At 38.4% G+C, this 18,284-nt stretch overlaps 1 protein-coding gene and 3 non-coding genes across 5 annotated transcripts; 3 read left to right on the plus strand and 1 right to left on the minus strand.

The window, feature by feature from the left end:
• The first annotated feature begins 1,909 nt into the window (after positions 1 to 1,909).
• map4k1 (mitogen-activated protein kinase kinase kinase kinase 1) lies at positions 1,910 to 18,164 on the plus strand. 2 transcript variants are annotated; one of them, XM_088427252.1, is made up of 31 exons: positions 1,910 to 2,197; positions 3,923 to 3,980; positions 4,050 to 4,140; positions 4,208 to 4,272; positions 4,364 to 4,419; positions 5,369 to 5,416; positions 5,883 to 5,925; positions 6,000 to 6,072; positions 6,152 to 6,283; positions 6,356 to 6,418; positions 7,083 to 7,164; positions 7,495 to 7,611; positions 7,764 to 7,839; positions 9,329 to 9,381; positions 9,490 to 9,536; positions 9,613 to 9,660; positions 10,141 to 10,186; positions 10,264 to 10,417; positions 10,522 to 10,625; positions 10,700 to 10,738; positions 11,819 to 11,897; positions 11,975 to 12,051; positions 13,824 to 13,884; positions 14,965 to 15,067; positions 15,158 to 15,216; positions 15,661 to 15,746; positions 15,827 to 16,004; positions 16,194 to 16,262; positions 16,337 to 16,423; positions 17,031 to 17,157; positions 17,935 to 18,164. In XM_088427252.1, the coding sequence occupies exons 1-31, from the start codon at positions 2,096 to 2,098 to the stop codon at positions 18,029 to 18,031; spliced, it is 2,520 nt and encodes an 839-aa protein (XP_088283378.1). In that variant the 5' UTR covers positions 1,910 to 2,095; the 3' UTR covers positions 18,032 to 18,164. The 2 variants fall into 2 exon arrangements, 1 of the variants encoding a protein (XP_088283378.1); XR_015867189.1 differs by lacking the exons at positions 15,827 to 16,004; positions 16,194 to 16,262; positions 16,337 to 16,423; positions 17,031 to 17,157; positions 17,935 to 18,164 and having other exon boundaries at positions 15,158 to 15,424.
• On the minus strand, positions 8,593 to 8,665 carry trnak-uuu (transfer RNA lysine (anticodon UUU)). Its single transcript has one exon. It is a non-coding gene; the product is annotated as a tRNA-Lys (tRNA).
• Positions 12,581 to 12,653, plus strand: trnak-uuu (transfer RNA lysine (anticodon UUU)). The gene has a single exon. It is a non-coding gene; the product is annotated as a tRNA-Lys (tRNA).
• trnak-uuu (transfer RNA lysine (anticodon UUU)) lies at positions 12,910 to 12,982 on the plus strand. The gene has a single exon. It is a non-coding gene; the product is annotated as a tRNA-Lys (tRNA).
• Positions 18,165 to 18,284: the final 120 nt, after the last annotated feature.

Genomic DNA, 18,284 nt, shown 5'->3' on the forward strand with positions numbered 1-18,284 from the left:
GTCAAACTCTTTCGGTTATCATAATGGCCACTAGAGGGCAGTAAACACTCGAGGCGACCGTGTGTATGTAAATCGTAACTATTTAGACACCAGATTTTTTTTTCAACATTTTTAAATTTGAAAAAGTTCTAACTTGATATTGGTAAAAGGCATACTGTGTAAATGTTGCTAAGTGTAATTTTACTACTTTGGTGCTTAAAGGGTTCATTTCATTCTTATATTTTTTCTACTGTATATTTTATGTTTGTTTTATGTCACTTTTTCATTCATAACATAAACTACAGTAATAACTGGTAAATAATAATGACAGTAATTATTGAAAATCATGAGCCTCATTTAGAAGCGTCTGTCCGATTTTGCGTCTTCCTAAAAATGCAATACAATTACTCAATCTGGAAATTAACTGAAACGACACATTCACAAAACCAATCTACTCCTTTACTCTAAAAAATTAAATAAAAAGATGGACTTCAATGCCCATTTGATACCGCCATGTCACTCACATGAAAACAAACCAATTGGATCCTTCAAAGCTCTCTATTTCATCATACGTCAAGCAAGTGCATCAAACTTCATTTGTTACGTGACCAAACCATGCCTCTGCACAGTGCTTCGCGTGTCAACAGCCCATCACTCAATGCATATTTTCATCCCAAAACCAGGCCACCTACCTACTGCCCTGAAACCGTTGGGATAGGCACCAGCAAGCCAGCGATCATTGTGAAGATACATAAGCGGATATAGAAAATGGATGGAAATATGTGACGTTGCAAGTAGTTCATATGTAAGTTTAAAACAACTTTAATTGCTTTAAATAAGAATTAATATTAGGTGACAGTCACCACTTCTTTTAAGCCACCAATTCAACATTACTACTTACGAGTCCATGAGAAACTAGTAGTTGGCTAATAATGTGACATGAGAGGTGGTGTCAAAGAAAAGGTGTGATTCACACAAGGCTGTCAGCAACAAGACTGCACTGTGCTCATGTCACATGACGTGGGAGGTCATGGTCAAGTGACAGAAAATGAGAGTGTAGAGGCAGGTGACTTTTGGGCGCATAAATGTCACCCTTCAGCCAGAAAAAAAGTGTATCAAATGAAAACGCACATTGTTATAAAACGTAACAAAATAAATGTATATAATGTTTTGCAAAGTAACCGTTCTAACACAATAAGTTGATTTAAGGTCCAATTAATTTGTTCTTTATTTGAAAAGAAAATATCCATCCATTTTTGGTTGTTGCTTATCCTCATGACAGTTGCAGGTCTGCTGGTACCTATCCTAGCTCCCTATGGGCAGTAGGCGGCGGACATCTTGACCTGGTTGCCAGCCAATTGCAATGCACACAAACTTCCATTCACCCACCCAATCACCCAATTGCAATTTAGTGTGTCCGAGAAACCTGCCATGCATGTTTTTGGAATGTGGGAGGAAGTCGGAGTGCCCGGGAAGAACCCTTGCGAACTTGGGGAGAACCTGCAAACTCCTCACAGGAAGGCTGGAGCCAACTGGTTTTGAAGGTCCCAGAACTGTGAGGCGGATATGCTAACCATTCCGCCACACTAGCACTATTGTGGATGATCTGGGACATCGCTAGGTTAACTAGTAAAACCTTTGAGTCTCACCAGTTAAACATTAAGACCAAAAAGCTTTCACCAGTCAACTACAGGAGTTGTCAGTATTTTGTCTTTCACAAGTTACCGACTGAGTGTTTCAGCTCTCACTTGCATAGGGAAGCCTGTGGGTAATTTTAACTTAATATGCACCAGTGGGCTGGAAAGACACACACACACACACACAAACAGAAGTAAATTTGCATCGTTTCTGCAAATGAATAGATAAGAAGGGAAGGTGCTGAGTGGCTGACGGGGGGGGGCACCAAGTGTGTGAGAAACAGGAAGGTATATGTGTGAGTGTGTGTGTATGTGTGCATGCCTCAGCGGCTTTCCGACACCCCAAGTCGGAGACAAAGAAACGGTCATTTGAATGCTGGTCATCAGCTCTCACATTCCGTGTGTATGTGTTTTATTTGTGTCCTTGTGTGTGCGTGTATGTGTGTGTGCGCGGGTGTGAGCAATAATCCAATCGATTGATGGATCTTCAACACGGAGAGGATTTCTCCACGAGGAACCCTCAGGATGACTTTGAGATCCTGCTGAGGGTCGGATGGGGAACCTATGGGGAGGTTTTCAAGGTCAGCTACTAAGCTTTTGAATAATTCCAGTAAAGTGATTTATTCTTTGTGATTTATTGCAAAATTAACTATTACAGGTGATGGAATAGAGGACCGATACAACGAAACATGAATGAATTATTGTAGTTACATTTAAAATTATTGTCTCAAATGTATGAACATTAGCAATGTTCCTAAATGTGTTTTTCGATCAGGAACATTTGGTCTCCTTGTCGTCGCGCATTTGATGCTTTGGTGCGGCCTTGCAGGAGGAAGTGGTTTAGTGAGAACTGAAAACATGCGAATGCACCTGAGTCAAAGCACAAAAAAAAGTAACATGGGCTTTTCTTCTATCTATAAAGAAACCATACGCGTACATTTAAGAATCCCACTTGAAGGCATTTCCATAATACAAACCTGTCCTTGGTAAACTTTTTGTGCTTTACCCTCCTGCTCCATTAGATTTCATGATAGTTTCATCCTGTAAAATGGCCACAGTGACACATCTGTAGGTTAAAGCTTTTAAGGTTCTTTGCTTCTTTTACAGCATTTTTTTCAACTAACATCAGTCCTTCAAGCCTTATCTCTTATATAAACTATAAAAAACCATTAAAAAAAAAAACAGTTGATACCTTGACTTACAAATAACCCAACTTCTTGAGTTTTTGCTTGACTGAATTTTCATCTTAACTTGCAAGTAAAAATTGAAATTATCAGCATGAGATGATGTCAAATGGTCTTCCCAGCAAGCTGTAGTTTATGTTCAGGTGGTGAACATTTCTCCCCAAAAAGAGGTTTCAGACTCATTATTAACTAACTTTCTTGCATGTTCTTTATCCACTGCAAAAAACATAACCTTGATATAACTAAGTTTCAGTTCACTAACAAACCTTATATGTTGTCCTGATACCAAGTTTATTCATTTGTTTCCTCTGTAATGGACACACTTTTTTGGTGTATGTCTTTTGACTCGTTGGAGTTACCTTACTGTGTCTCATGTGCTCAGTTGAGGACATCCTGGCCTGTCCAATCAATGTCTCATGTCTATTGGTGGGATGCAATTCCCTTTGCTGTCTTCCTGAGACAAAATGGACACAACGGTGGACGTGATTGAAAAAGCTTGGTCTCAGGAGGTTATCTAAATCCATTGCTCTCAGGTGGCTAAGGCATAACTACTGTACTATAAAGTGGCCCACTGAACTGAATTGTAGACTCATAATGCCAAAACAATATAATTATTTGCATTCTATTTAACTATTAGATCACTGCATATTTATAAAGTGCAGTAGAAAACTCTAAAGTATATTTTTGTTACTACTTTTAATGTACATGTGTTTTAAAGTGACTTTGTCAGATTTAGACAGTTTTTCACAAGAAATTAATAAATTAATTGATTATACATTTAAAAAACTAGCTAATAAATGTGTTCTCAACGACCAACTGTACGTTTTAAATATAATTGTAGGTCTCGTATCATTAAAGTATATTAAATGGGGGGTGGCACTCCTCTGGAGGTCGCCATGTCTGTTATAGCTACGGGCAGCAGGAGAAGGAGTGTTTATTGCGGCATTTTGCGAAAAATTACACCTACTCCCTTTACAAACTGACATGACGAAACCAGACAAAAATCAGAAAAGAACTCACGTGCTTAAACAGAATTATTTATTATCAAATTTTCCAGAAAAAAATACAAACAAATTTTGCACGCCATACCCTGTGAGTGTGTTTTCTTTCGTGTGTGTTTAGGCACGTAATAAGCAGACAGGGGACTTGGCAGCCATTAAGGTTATTAAAGCAGAACTAGGTGAGAATATTATTCATTTTGCATTTTTAATACTGAGCTTGAAATAAACATCTGTCTCTTTATCCCCAGAGGATGACTTTTCCACCATCCAGCAAGAAATAGTCATTGTGAAAAGCTGCAAACATGCCAACATCGTAGCTTATTATGGCAGCTACCTACGGTGAGGCTGCACCCCGACCATTCAGGTCAAGCATTGTCATTTGTCTGATTGATTGCTTGACTAGCAGGGCCAACAAGCTGTGGATCTGCATGGAGTTCTGCAGCGGAGGCGCTCTGCAAGACATCTACAGTGGTAAACAACAGTGGTCGTCACCATATCAAGATTGTCATACAGTGGTATTTGATAACTGGTGGCAACATTTTTTTTTATTTGTTATACACAGTGACCGGTCCTCTGTCAGAGGCACAGATTGCATACGTCTGCCGAGAGATGCTTCAGGTAGTCACACCATGGGCTCCATTTTTGTAGGCATGTGCTAAATGCAAAAACTGGCAAATGATTTTTTTTTTCCCTATGGGAAGTTTGTTTTCCTGTGTCCTCGAATTTGGTAGACCTCGCATTGCCATGTTGGGTGTATCAGCAGGTTTTTTAAAATGTATTTTACATGACCCTGGCACGTCTGACAATTTGGTGGCTGAAAGTAGACTTCCGGCTGACTGAAAATTACATCACATGTTCTCAAGGCAGAGCAAGTTCATATTTAGTCTATAATTGGTTAAAATAACTTTTGGTTTGATCATTTTTCCATGTAAAATCAATACCTTTAAAACACATATTGCCACTTGCTGTCAAATGAAAACGATATCACATTTTCTCAAGGACTCCAGTAACAACCAATCACGTCTCAGCTTGCAAATGTCACATGGCTAAACTAAAATAGGTGACCCATGATTATTTGTTACATGAGCCTCATGGACATGTGATTTCATTTTTTGTGGACCGAAAGTAGAAAGTTTACGTTGTACAAAAAGTAATTAAATGAACATATTAATGAAAAACAAAACATACTCTTTTTACTGCTGAAAAAGGCTGAATTAAGTTCAGCAGCTACAGAAAATGGATGGAATGATGAATGGATGGATGGAAAGATGTTTTTAAAGGGAATGAGAGGACCAGCTTCATTTGGCTGAGAAGCAAGCCGACTGTTCACTTTCTCGACAAAGCAAACTCCCCTTCCTTGTTTAAAAAAAAAAAAAAAAAAAAAAACCTCCATGAGCAGTTAGACTGCACTTTGAGTTTGACTTGCGCTGGGCTTAAAAGTAAACAGCCCTCTGCTTATAATCTTCATCATACCACACATAATCTTGATGAGATATACAGTATACCTAAACCATATTAAATGTGTATGTGCATGCGTGTGTGTGTGTGTGTGTGTGTGTGTGACTAGGGTCTTGACTACCTCCATGCACAGAGGAAGATGCACAGAGATATCAAGGTGAGCACGTAAAATACGATGTCATGGAAAATAGTACAGTGGAGTACAACAACTTATCAATATTACGTCATAAAAGAGACGAAGCCATTCAAAACACTTCAAATTTGTTAATAATTTAATAAAATAGTGTAAATTTAACAGCGTTTCTGTAGGTATCAGTGCATCAAATTTAATGTTTTTAATGCTCTGACTTGATCGGGTTTCGTTTCAAATCAAAACAAATAAATTGGAATTTAAAGTCACATATTTAGAAATTGTATTATAGATATTTGCAAAGCTTTGAATGCCTTTAATTTAATAACTCAAGATTTATAATGGTGGAAATAAAACAGATTATGTTACACAATATATCTTCTGGAGATGCTGAATAAAATTTGTTTGGAGACACCACGACAAATGTGTTTGCACTGTATATACTGCATATGGATGTGTGATCTTTTTTTTTTTGGTGTGTGTGTGTGTCTAGGGTGCCAACATCCTCCTTAACGAGCACGGCGAGGTGAAGCTGGGTAGGTGGAACGTGGAGAAGATGACACCTCATCAATTCATTTGCATTCATATCTTTGTCGTCTCTGTTATGTAGCAGACTTTGGCATCTCCGCCCAAATCACAGCCACGCTGGCTCGCAGGATGTCCTTCATTGGGACGCCGTACTGGTGAGTTCGCATCCTCAACAGCAATTGTTGACGAATGTTTGAGTGGCCTGAAGTTCTATTTATTCTCCTCTCCTCTCAGGATGGCACCAGAAGTGGCGGCGGTAGAAATCAAAGGTGGTTACAACGAGTTGTGTGACATCTGGTCGGTGGGCATCACCGCCATTGAATTGGCAGAGCTGCAGCCACCCATGTTTGACCTCCACCCACTACGGTAAAAATAATTACAAGAATAAAAATGGCCATCCTTTTGATTGAAATCTTTTTTTTTTTTCTTTCTCGGAAGGGTGCTGTTTCTCATGTCCAAAAGTGGTTACCAGCCTCCAAAACTGAAAGACAAAACAAAATGGTAATGTACATTAAAATTTTGGAATTCCTAGTGGTAATGTTGATTATTTAAAAATGTTAAAAATAATGTTGTTCCGCCCTCAAAAACAAATACCACGTTGGTACAATAAACATGAGGGTAGTCTTTTTAAAATGAATGCACAAGGGTTAATCATCTGTAAAATAAATACAATATGTACAAATAAAACAACCTAAAACTTAAGCGTCCAATCAGTTAGGTTTGGTGTCATGTCATGATTACTATGTAGGGAGACTTTATTGATCTGTTTTAATGACATTACACTTGGACTTTGGTTACTTCATTGAATGACTTAATTGATTGACTTTCGCAATGCAGCTTTAGTGATGGAATGAAGCAATTTCATTGATGGTCTTTGGTGACTTTATTAATTGAAATTATTGACAGTATGTAGCGATTCTTTTTTTGGCATTATTAAGGAACACAAGTTTAAGGAACAACTTATAGACTTTAATGATTTCTATTGATGGGATTTCAGTCCCATCATTTATCGTCTTCAAAGAAGAACTTTTGTAATTTTTTTGTTGGGTTTGGACCAATTGATATAGTTTGATGATGAGCCTGACTTTCGTTTGGTCTCATTGTGACAGATGACATTATTCAATGTTGTTACAGTGACATGAGTTGGGGTGTACATTGTGTGCAGGTCATCTATGTTCTACAACTTTGTGAAGGCCATGCTGGTGAAGAACCCCAAGAAAAGGCCAAGCGCCTCCAAGATGCTTTCAGTCAGTCATATATATATATATATATATATATATATATATATATATATATATATATATATATATATATATATATATATATATATATATATATATTTCACCCCGAGACCCAGCCTACTCATTTGTGTCCACTGTAGTGGACATGAATTTTTGGCCTCCTGGCCTTTCCAATGATGCCTTATTTGTTTGAGTGTGATGCAATTTGCTGTCTTGCTGAGACAAAATGCACACAACAGTGGATGCAATCAGTAAATTGCTACAGTAAATGAATAGAATGGCTCTCAAGAGGTTTATACACAAAATCCTGACAAAATCTCCACTCTTGTGTCTCAGCACATGTTCCTGACTCAGGACAGTTTGAGCCGAGTGCTGACTCTGGATCTGCTGGATAAGTGTCGAAACCCAGAAAATATAAAGTTCTGCCCAGCAACAGATGATGAGGAAATAGAGGTCTGACTTACTAACACAGCATTTTGATAGCATTTTGACTTGACTTGAAATTTTTATTCCTTTTGAAGCCAACCAGGAAGCATTACCTGACTATATTCAATTGTCGTTTTACATTGAGACCATTGACTATTTTTTTTTTTTTTTTCATGAAGGTGCCAGGATCTTTGAAGAGGATCCATTCCATCAATAAACCGAACTGGGGCGAGAGGAAACACTCACATACAAAGTGTAAGGCAACACACGCTCATACGACCGATGGAATTCAGTGGTTTGTTACTTTATTATTGGACTTTTTAAAAGGGATTTACCGTACTGATGAGTGACATTATCAGTTGACTTTGGTGTGTTGATTGACGTGCAGTTCTTGATGGACTATACTGGTTGACTTCAATTATAAACTTTATTGATGGACTTTTATCACTTTTTTTTTTTTTTAACAAAACCAGGCATTTTGTCACAGATATTACTTTTGAGTTTTTGACAAAAATACAAATTTTGGACAGAAATGTCCAGATCTGCAAAAACAACCTCACTTAGTTCTTGACTTCATTTTTCAGAAACCAGCAAGTTCACATTGTCATTGAAGTGTATGAAAATAAGAGATTAGTGTACCATGCGCCTCGTTACTAAGGCTGCCTCAAATGACCTGGAGATCTTCATCTCGAACGTCATGATTTCATAAATGAGTTACATGAATGGACAAAACGACCAAAAAGTCAAAAACATCAATAATGTGACCCTTTAGCACAACATTGACCAAAACTAAACGGATATTACTGCGCAAATATGCAGTTCAGACTTAAGTGAATGTATCTTAAATTTGACTTTAAAGCTTTATTTATATAGTAGTTTGAGTGACCTGGTTTAAACACTTTGTCAGATATAGTTTGAGAGACAGCAGATTCTAGCTCACCCTGCTGTTACATATCTAACTTGCTGTTTAACTAGCAGTTTCTATAGAGCTAATCGCTTTCACATCCACGCATGGACAGGGACTTGAACCCTGGACCCTCAGATTAAAAGTCTGATGCTCTACCAACTGAGCTACCCATGCTTCTGTTGAGCTGCCATCTCAGCTTGATTGTAGTGTTATCCTTGTGTAGTCCTTCGTGGTGTGGCCCCCCTTTGGGGGACGCGAGGCGATGCCGGGGTGGGGGTTGACCCCAAGGAACAGCCTTAAAAGTTAACATTTAGGCTCTAAAGTTAACATTTGTTGAAAGTTTGCTCGTACATCTTTTTTCTTTTGTTAATATTAAAAAAGATACTATTTTAGGTATGCTTGTACATTTTTTCTCATACATAATGATCTTATTTACAGTCACGGTGGCAAGTGGATGGTGGTGGGATTGTTTTCTCTTTCCTAGGGCTTGCTTTGGAAAAAAATAATTGAGAAACAATGCCCGAATGGACCAAGACTGAGTTATCCAGACTGAGTGATTTACTCTTACGTAACCACTAATTTCAATGACAGTACAGCAAAGATTGATTTTTCTGACTATATTGGTGAAGCTGATGTGTGGTGGCCTTTGTTGATTCAATTTATTCACGGATCTTTATTCACTTTACTTATGGCTTCAATGACTAAATAGATGTGTTTGTCATGTTTAGTCATGCTCGCAAAATCTAATGTACCTGTAATTACTGTATAGATTCAACTGAATGTTTTACACCTTGCTGGATTTGTTCAAATGAGCTTCTTTGCATAATATTGTTGCAGTGGAGCAGATCTATTCTCAGAGGCCTGTGAAGAAAGAATCAGAACATACAACTGTGAGCCTTTCAAAACCCAAACATTTAAGCTTACATCCATGTAATCGTTCACAGTTTAGCACGTAATACAACTTCTACTGTGACATGGTTCTAATGTGCTCTGTGCAGGTGATGCGGTCAGGAAGCTCAAAAGGAATCAACACACAGCCATTGAGGTACATACATACATATGCAAATGCATAATATCCCATCACATATGTATTTAAAAAGTGTACTCATTTTCTGTGTCAGGGACAAGGACTCAATTTCTTCAGATGATGACTATGATGATGTGGATGCGTGAGCACCTCACACACATACACACTCATTCAGACACGAACAGATAGTCACAAACATATTTTTACTTAATGGTTCTCAATGGGTGTACGAATACCCTTCGCAGATTTAACTGAATACTTTCTAATATTGTGACAGGAAGAGTACGTTTTTCTTTTCAAATAAAGTGAAAATAGATCGGAACATGAAGCAATTTATTGCCAAATAGTGTTGTTGTAGCAGGAGTGTCAAATTCAATTCAATTCTCACATGGGAAAGTCTATTCACAAGTGGTCCAGACTGGTAAAATGATGGTACATACCTTCAAAACAATTAGTGTCACTTATATGTAGATTTTTGCATGGGCCTGGTCTGACTTCCAAGAAAATAGTGGCGGTCGACCACAAATATATAGCTGTAAACTCAAAACTGCACTTCTACACACTTAACAATCAGCCAAAACCCACACACACACTTGACCCACCAAACTCTGTCTGCCCGCAGACTCACAATGCCAGCAGACCAAAAGCCACCTCCACTTCCCCCCAGGGTAAACAAACACAGGACTTTATCACATCATCAGGACTTCAAATTAATGAAAGTGTGCTTGCGCGTGTGTGTGTTTAGCCCAAAGTGCGTTCAAGTTCAGAGGAAATTATTTGGGTCGAAGACGATGGTGCTGTGAATCCGTCCTCACTGTGCGTCCCCTCACCACTCGTCAGGACGTCCAGTGGGACTCAAGTCAAAGGAGCCCCTCACCCGAGACTGATGAGGCACTCGGGTCAGGCACACACATATTTTCCAATGAAATTCACTCACTTTATTGAATTTAATTTACTGATGTGATTTGATGATTTTATTGACTGTGTCTGTTTGTGCGTGCAGACCCCACGTCCTTCCAGTTGTTAGACCAACAGGTGGCGCTCATACCTCCTGAGCTGCCTCCTAAAAACAGATGGAGACACCAGCAGCAGCCACCCTCATCTAAGGTTTTACCCCCAAGTACAAGAAGTTGGTACATTCCTATTTTTGCACTTTAAAGCTCTCATGTGTGTCTTCTCAGGACCTTGCCAAGTCTGCGAGTCCTCTCAAGAAACCTCTGGTGAGTTTAGTACTCTTTACTGAAATATTTTATTGATGGACGATGAAGACTTTATTATTTGACTTATGTTGCTTTATCAATGGACTGTAGTGACCTCTTTAACTTGATACGCAACCTAGTCATTCGTTCACTGTAGTGGACATTTACTTTTTGGCTATATCTTTTGACTCACTAGAACATTCTTTGTGTTTGGATGGAATGCAATTCACTTTTGCTGTCCGGCCGAGCCAAAATGGACACAACAGTGGACACAGCTGTATAGGCAGGATCTCAGGAAGTGAATGAACTTTTTTTGCTATTTGATATACAAAGTAGTCATCATGGAATTTAGTGATGGACTTAAGACACATTATTGACAGATTTGATTGACTTTTAATGAATTGTGGTGAGTTTATTGTTTGATTTTGCCGATTATTGTTGGATATTCATTACCTAATTAACACACTTGAATGAATTTATTAATTGACACCAGGGTTTAAGTCAATTCCACTTTTATTGATTCATAAAGGTCATTGAGTCACAAAAGTCCAAGTCAGAGTCATGAAAGTCTTAGGTCCAAGTCAAATCTGAGTTCATAAGGTCTAAATCAAAGCCAAGTCTGAGTCTGTATGAAATCAAGCGTAATCCTTGGGACAGAATAATGCTATTTTTAAGACCACAAATGTTCGACGTGGTTCCAGGTGTGTTTTAACTGAATCTGAAGGTTTCTTGTTTGTTTTTTTTAAGATCTTGCTGCTTCTCAATGGTTGGTATAACCAAATTTTGCAATCTTTCTGTTGGCTGATATGACTGGAAAAAAAAAAACAACAACTTTGTGCTTTTGCACTCTTAGACAGATTAAGCAATGGGCTATTTTCATAATCTGAAAATTTAATTTCAAGTGTCCTTTGTCAAGTCTGTCGTATCGTCAAATGTGCCAAGTACTTGAATGACGAAAGGACTTTATCAATGGAATTTTCTGACTTTGGATGGATTTAATTGACTTTATTCATTACCTATAATAATAATGGATTCTGGAGAATCTGGTGCTGTCCCAACTGCAAACAAATTAACATTTCAATGTCCTCCCTCCTGGTTCAGATCTTCTTCAAGAAGATTTTCCACGGCTGTCCTCTCAAAGTAAAATGTTCCACCACCTGGGAACACCCAGACACCAAAGGTACCAGAGAGAAAGCTCTTATCAAAATTATTTTCAGTGTACGATCCATTTTTGCGTTTCTGATTTGGTGTCTCCAGACCAGCATCTGATTGTGGGTTCAGAGGAGGGCATCTACACACTCAATCTCAACAGCATGGAGGCCACCATGGAGCTGGTATGTTGTTGTTCGACTTGTTTTTATATTCTATTGTGCATTGAGGGGGTTTTCGAATAACTGGTGAGAGGAGCGCTTAAATGATGTATTTTAAAACTAATACATTGAACATGAAGCTAACAATGACTGTCAGTCATACAAAAACTCAAAGATATTTACGTCGCATCCCACCCCCTGTTGTTACTCAATAAAAGCATCATTCAGTCCATTATTACTTCATCAAAACTTGCTTACGGTTGCATTGACTGATTCACTGGTGCACCAACATTGTTGGATAAATCAATTGTTAGAGCATCAAGCTATTAATGTGACGTTTCAGTATCTAATTAGATTTTGCGGACTTGAAATTGTTCATGAAATTATTTGTTCTCCTAAATTTACTTGAAAAATCAGATGGTGGTGCATAAGACAATTCCACTTTCTGGTGATCAATTGTGGACTTTTCATTGCTTACGTGGTTCACTGAGACAATCTCCACCTTAGATCGCATGGCTCGCAACATAAAGGCAACATAAAGAGGCAACATAAAGCCTGGGTAGCTCAGCTGGTAGAGCATCAGACTTTTAATCTGAGGGTCCAGGGTTCAAGTCCCTGTTCAGGCGTTTGCTTTCTTATACGTATATCCCTGTACAGTATAGGACTTCTAAGCAACTGTTCAGGCATTACACTGATATTCTCTGTTTCACCTATTTAACTGAAACTGTCTCAACATCCCCCTCACTGGTGGTGAGTGTTGCATGGTACATTAAAGAATGCCTCATCAGATACTCTCTGGTGATTGTTTGTGGGCCTCAAAGCTTTCATTGATCACTTGGTTCACTCGCCCTTAGATTACTTGACTCGAAGCAAGTATGTATGGCCTGGGTAGCTCAGTTGGTAGAGCATCAGCCTTTTAATCTGAGGGTCCAGGGTTCAAGTCCCTGATCAGGCATTACACCTCATGTGCACTGGTTCACTTAACTGAATCTGTCACGACATCCTGCTCACTGGGGTATAAGCAATGCTTGTTAAACCAAGTGATGGCACATCAGATACTTAAAGTAAGCTTGTCACCCTAATTTCTTTTCATAGAACATATGGTTTCTTGAGACAATCTCACCCTGAGATTACTAGACTCATCAACTCTATGTAAACCCTAGGTAGCTCAGCTGTTAGAGCATCAGACTTTTAATCTGGGGCTCCAGGTTTCAAGTCCCTATTCAGGCCTTACATCTGATTTGCTCAATTTCAATTCAGCACTTCACCTAAAGTTTCAACATTTACCTGACTCACTGGTGTACGAGTGTTCCTTGAGAAAGCATTCCTTCAGACAAGTCCGCTCTCTGGTGATTGTTTGTAGGCTTTAAATTTTTCATTGAGCGCTTGGTTCACTGAAACAATCAAACTATACAGGCAACATTCCACTCTTCGGTGATGGTTTGTGGGCTTTAAAAATTTCATGGATCACTTGGTTTACCGATACAATCTCACCCTTAGATTACTTGACTCACAACAGTTTCACAAATCCTGGGTAGCTCATATGGTACGGCATCAGATCTTAGGGTCCAGGATTCAAGTCCCTGTTCAGCCATTGCCTATTTGTTTGTTGTCAATTGTTGTGGCTGTTCTTTGCTTTAATTATTGTTGCCTGATGCGTAAATTATGCCCCCTCTGTCAGCGAAAATTAATTTTCCTGCGGGGACCAATAAATTAATCAAATATAATATAATCTAACGTGAAATTTAAATGTGTCCAATATTTCCAACAGTAACCCTCTGTTTGCTCCTATTTAGTTATATCCTGGAAAGTGCACTTGGGTCTACTGCTGCCACAATGTACTCATGTCCGTATCGGGTACGTCTTCATCTTCTTCTCAATGGATCAGTTCAAGAATGTAATCTGGATCAAAATTATATGGATTTAGAAATTTTATTTTTTACTGTCTGGGATCAGGAAATCCATTTAAATTCAATACCGGGTTGTGAAAGCAACATTCCATTGAATCGCCCTTATCTAGATAGATCTGACAATGGTGATCTAAAATAGACAAGTTATCACAATGTGGGATACCAGTAACGAAAAGAATAGGTAAACGTGCCAACATTTTTTTTAAACAAAGCACAAAGATAACATATCCGTTTCTATACATGATTACATTTTTGAACTATCATTCAAACTACAACAAATAACAAAGGTACCAGTCAAAAATGTATAAATGCCTTCAAATTCAAATGCCCTTAAACACATTCAGGAAATTCAAGATATTAACTCTTGAAAGCAGTTTGAACTGAAAGTGATTTAGCCTTATAAAGCATCTTCCACATCATATCATCTGTTAATTTGGCAAAAAAAAGTTCTACTTTGATAAATCTAAATAGTAAAACATTCTGTTTTTGTTGAAAAAAAAAGGTTTCCCAAATAATCCCATCAACAATTTCTTCGATTACTTAATACTGTATTAATCTACAATTTGAAAAACATTAAAATATTGAACAAACACTGAATTAAAGGGAGTTTCCAAATTTTGATGAGAATTTGACAAGTATTGTACATGAACAAATGCATTGTTTTTGTTTGTCCATCAGTAAAAAAAATACATGTATAGTTTGTTTGCTTGTTATTGATATCTGTTTCATTGGGCGATTAGTTCGTTTTTATTTTATTTTTATGTTATTTTGATTTTATTTTTACTTTATTATTCTGAAAGTCTTGATAGGTGGCCTATGTTTACATAATGTACTTCATCACTTTAACAATTGAAAATAATCAAGTGCAAAATATATATTTAAAAAAGTATACACATAAAATTATACAAAAAGAATAATTGAACGATTTTAAAATTATATTTTGAGCAACTGGCTACAACACTTTGAAGAAAATATTGTGCAGTTTCTCCAGAAGACCTTTAGAGGATCCTGTCGTTTGTTTTTTCAGGTAAATCCTCGCAGCTTCACTCTCATTTACTTAAGGAGCTTTACGAGCAGGCTCGCAGGGACCAGAGAATGGTGGCCCTGCCCACTCATCGATTGTTGCCGCGGTAACGCCAAATGCTGCGCCACATCGCCATCTCTTTCATGTGTTTTGAGCCTCCTTAATTCACCGCAGGAATTGTGTTCCCTGTCTTTAGGAAATATGCGGTGACGTGTAAAATTGCTGACACCAAAGGATGCCGGACGTGCTCAGTCGGTATTCACAAACATGGAAATGACTACAAATGCTGCAACTACTGTGTGCTCCTTACTACACCTTCTGGAACAATCCCTCCTTCTATCTACACTTTCTTGCCTTGGCTTTTCCTGACCTCTCCACTTTCCCGAATCCTTCTCTTCTGGCTGAACCTCTGAAAAACTTGACCATGCCTCCTAGCCTTGTTCAGCCCTCCTAATTACCAGAAGTAGGCAATTGACAAAATTTTGCCAATAATCATTCATCATTTGTCATCACCCTGGGCACTCATCCATTATCGTCATTATGTGTTTTTTGTTGTTGTTTTTTTCTCATCAATCGTCAGCAAACCAAACGTCCATACGACGGACAGTCCATCAGTCCTGATGAATGCTTCCCAACTTTCTGTGCCCCCACATCTCTTCCTTACTCAGTCTGATATTTTTTATGTTTTTCCTTTTTTAGCGGACAACTTCCTGTGCTGCGCACTGGAATCGAGCGTGATGCTGCTGCAGTGGTATGAACCAATGAACAAGTTTATGTTGCTCAAGGTAGGCAGAACTGCAACAGGGGAGTTGTTTTATTTGTAAATCGCTTCACAAACCAATATGATGTCGTTCTGTCAATGCAGCATATTGACTTTCCGCTCACAAACGCCCTGCGGGTGTTTGAGACCGTGCTGGACCCCCAGCAGGAGTACCCTCTGGTCTGCATAGGTGTCTCTCGAGGATCGGGCCCCTCTCTGCCTGTCACCTTGGAGTACATCAACCTCAACTCAAACACTTCCTGGTTCACACACACTGAAGCAGGCGAGTCTCACCCTCACTCCCACCTTACATTAAGTAAATACCTACACACAAAGTACATAGTAGATCTACTTTATAGTCCTGTGAGAAAAAAATTCCCATCATCTCAATTTAGCAGCTTGCTGGAGAGTTCTTGTACAACTTTTACGCAAATTTAGCTAGCACGAGCTAACTGTGTGTGCACTGTCACAGATCAAGGCTACCTGGACGCACTGCAAGTCAACCAGTTGGACAGCAACTCACTGATGGTTCTATTTGAAGGTACTTAAGTTGATTTAAGCATCTTAATTTATAACATGTTTTTAATCATACGGTGATCATCTTTCACTCTGCAGGGACTGTACATATTGTCGGCTTGGACGGGTCTCTTAAGAGCAGCCAGCCTCATGAGAACACCTTCTCACACAATGTGGAGTCTGTGGGTGAGTAACATCTGGAGGACAGAGTGCAGCACACAAGAAGTGTGTGTTGTGTGAAAACAAAAATAAAAAAAAACATACATAATAGGTGTATTGGCCACTCTAAATTTTACTTAGGTGTGATTGGATGAGTGAATGGTTGTTCGTCCCTGTGTGCCTTGCAATAGGTTGGCAGTTCAGGGTGTCCCCCGCTTACAGCCCTAAGACAACTGAGATTGGCACTAGGGGGAAAAAAAAAAAAAAAAAATATATATATATATATATATATATATATATATATATATATATATATATATATATATATATATATATATATATATATATATATATATATATATATATATATATATATATATATATATATATAAGGTTCAGGATACCCCTGCTTTGGAAGATCCATTTCCATGGTCAGTTGCTATGACAATGCCCGAACAGGGACTCCTAGTGAGTATTGTCTTGAAATATTTCTTATTTTTGAGGATCAAGCAGAACACCTGGACCCTTAAATGAAAAGTTTGGTGCTGTTCCAACTGAGCAACCCTTGCCTGAGACCGTTGTGCATACAAAATCAAAATGATCACATGATCACAACAACAAAAATTTTCTGCAGTGTATTTGGAGGACACATTGTTAGCTGTGTGGCGTCACGGCTGGCTGAGGACAAAAAGAGGTGTCACCAAGGTGCTGGAGGAGATCACAGACCCCAAGAAAATCTTCCGATTGGTACAATCTGACAGGTTTGATAATTATTTGATTATTTTTCCGATTGTAGACGGATGTTGTCTAATATTACTTTCCACAACATAATCCTGAAGAAAGTCAATTGAAATAGGGTCGTTACTACAACAGTATAACTAAGTAGATCTAACGGTGTCGGATTACATGCAACATTCTGTAGTTCCATTCCAGTCCAATAGATGGTAGTAATAGTTGCATTATAAAATAGCTGTCAACTGTCAACCGTGATGCTGCTTGCTTGCTGACATAATGCAAAACAGCACTGGCAATTGTGATATTGTCGTTTTCTATTTTTTAATAAATTCGAAAAATGTCAAAAAAGAAAGGTTTCCACATTGCTTTAATGGGATATTGTTCGTAGAATTTTGAAGTAGCATTTCTTTAATACAATTTGGAATGAGGCTGTAAGATGACAATGTGAAAAATGTGAAGTGCTGTGGATACTTTCCAGATGCACTCCTGATATTACGGTGTATGAACCTTCAAACAACTGCTAGTTATGAAGAATAATACTCCTCTATGTCAAAATAACTTTTAATGGCAAAGATAGCACCAATAAAGCAGCAACACATACAAGGGGAGTATACATTATCGGTCCTCAGTGGGAGCAGTTAAGAAATGGCCAAAAATGGAACCATAATAGAATGAAGAGGCGTCCTCTTTCTTTCTCTTACTTATGCTGCATGACTTCCTCTTGTGTTCGCTTGCAAATATCATTGTTGAACTATGAACTTTATATAGCAAATGTACGCTGATGCACTATGACTTCCGTGCAGGATGGTTGTCCTGGAGACGCACCACACTGAGGATCCCTCGGGGCTATCCAACCTGTACTTGCTGGAGATTGCTGAGAAATATGTCATGCTTCCCTGATGCCCGTGCAGAGCATCATGGGATACCTGGAATTTCCATGTGGGACTCATATATTGAATTCATGTGGATTGATGGGATACAGTCTCTTGATTCTCAGTCAATGCTGATGTGAAACAATGTGGCACTGCTATGTATTAAAGTACCTAATTTAAAGTCTCCATGAGGACACTTGTCCACTGATGTCGTTATTTTAAAAATATATTGTGAAATTATTAATAGGTATAAGATTCAACGTTTAAAAAACGTAATTATT

The sequence above is a fragment of the Hippichthys cyanospilos genome, chromosome 11, assembly GCF_059441005.1.
Source record: "Hippichthys cyanospilos isolate Australia breed blue-spotted pipefish chromosome 11, RoL_Hcya_1.0, whole genome shotgun sequence".
Classification (NCBI taxonomy): Eukaryota; Metazoa; Chordata; class Actinopteri; order Syngnathiformes; family Syngnathidae; genus Hippichthys; species Hippichthys cyanospilos.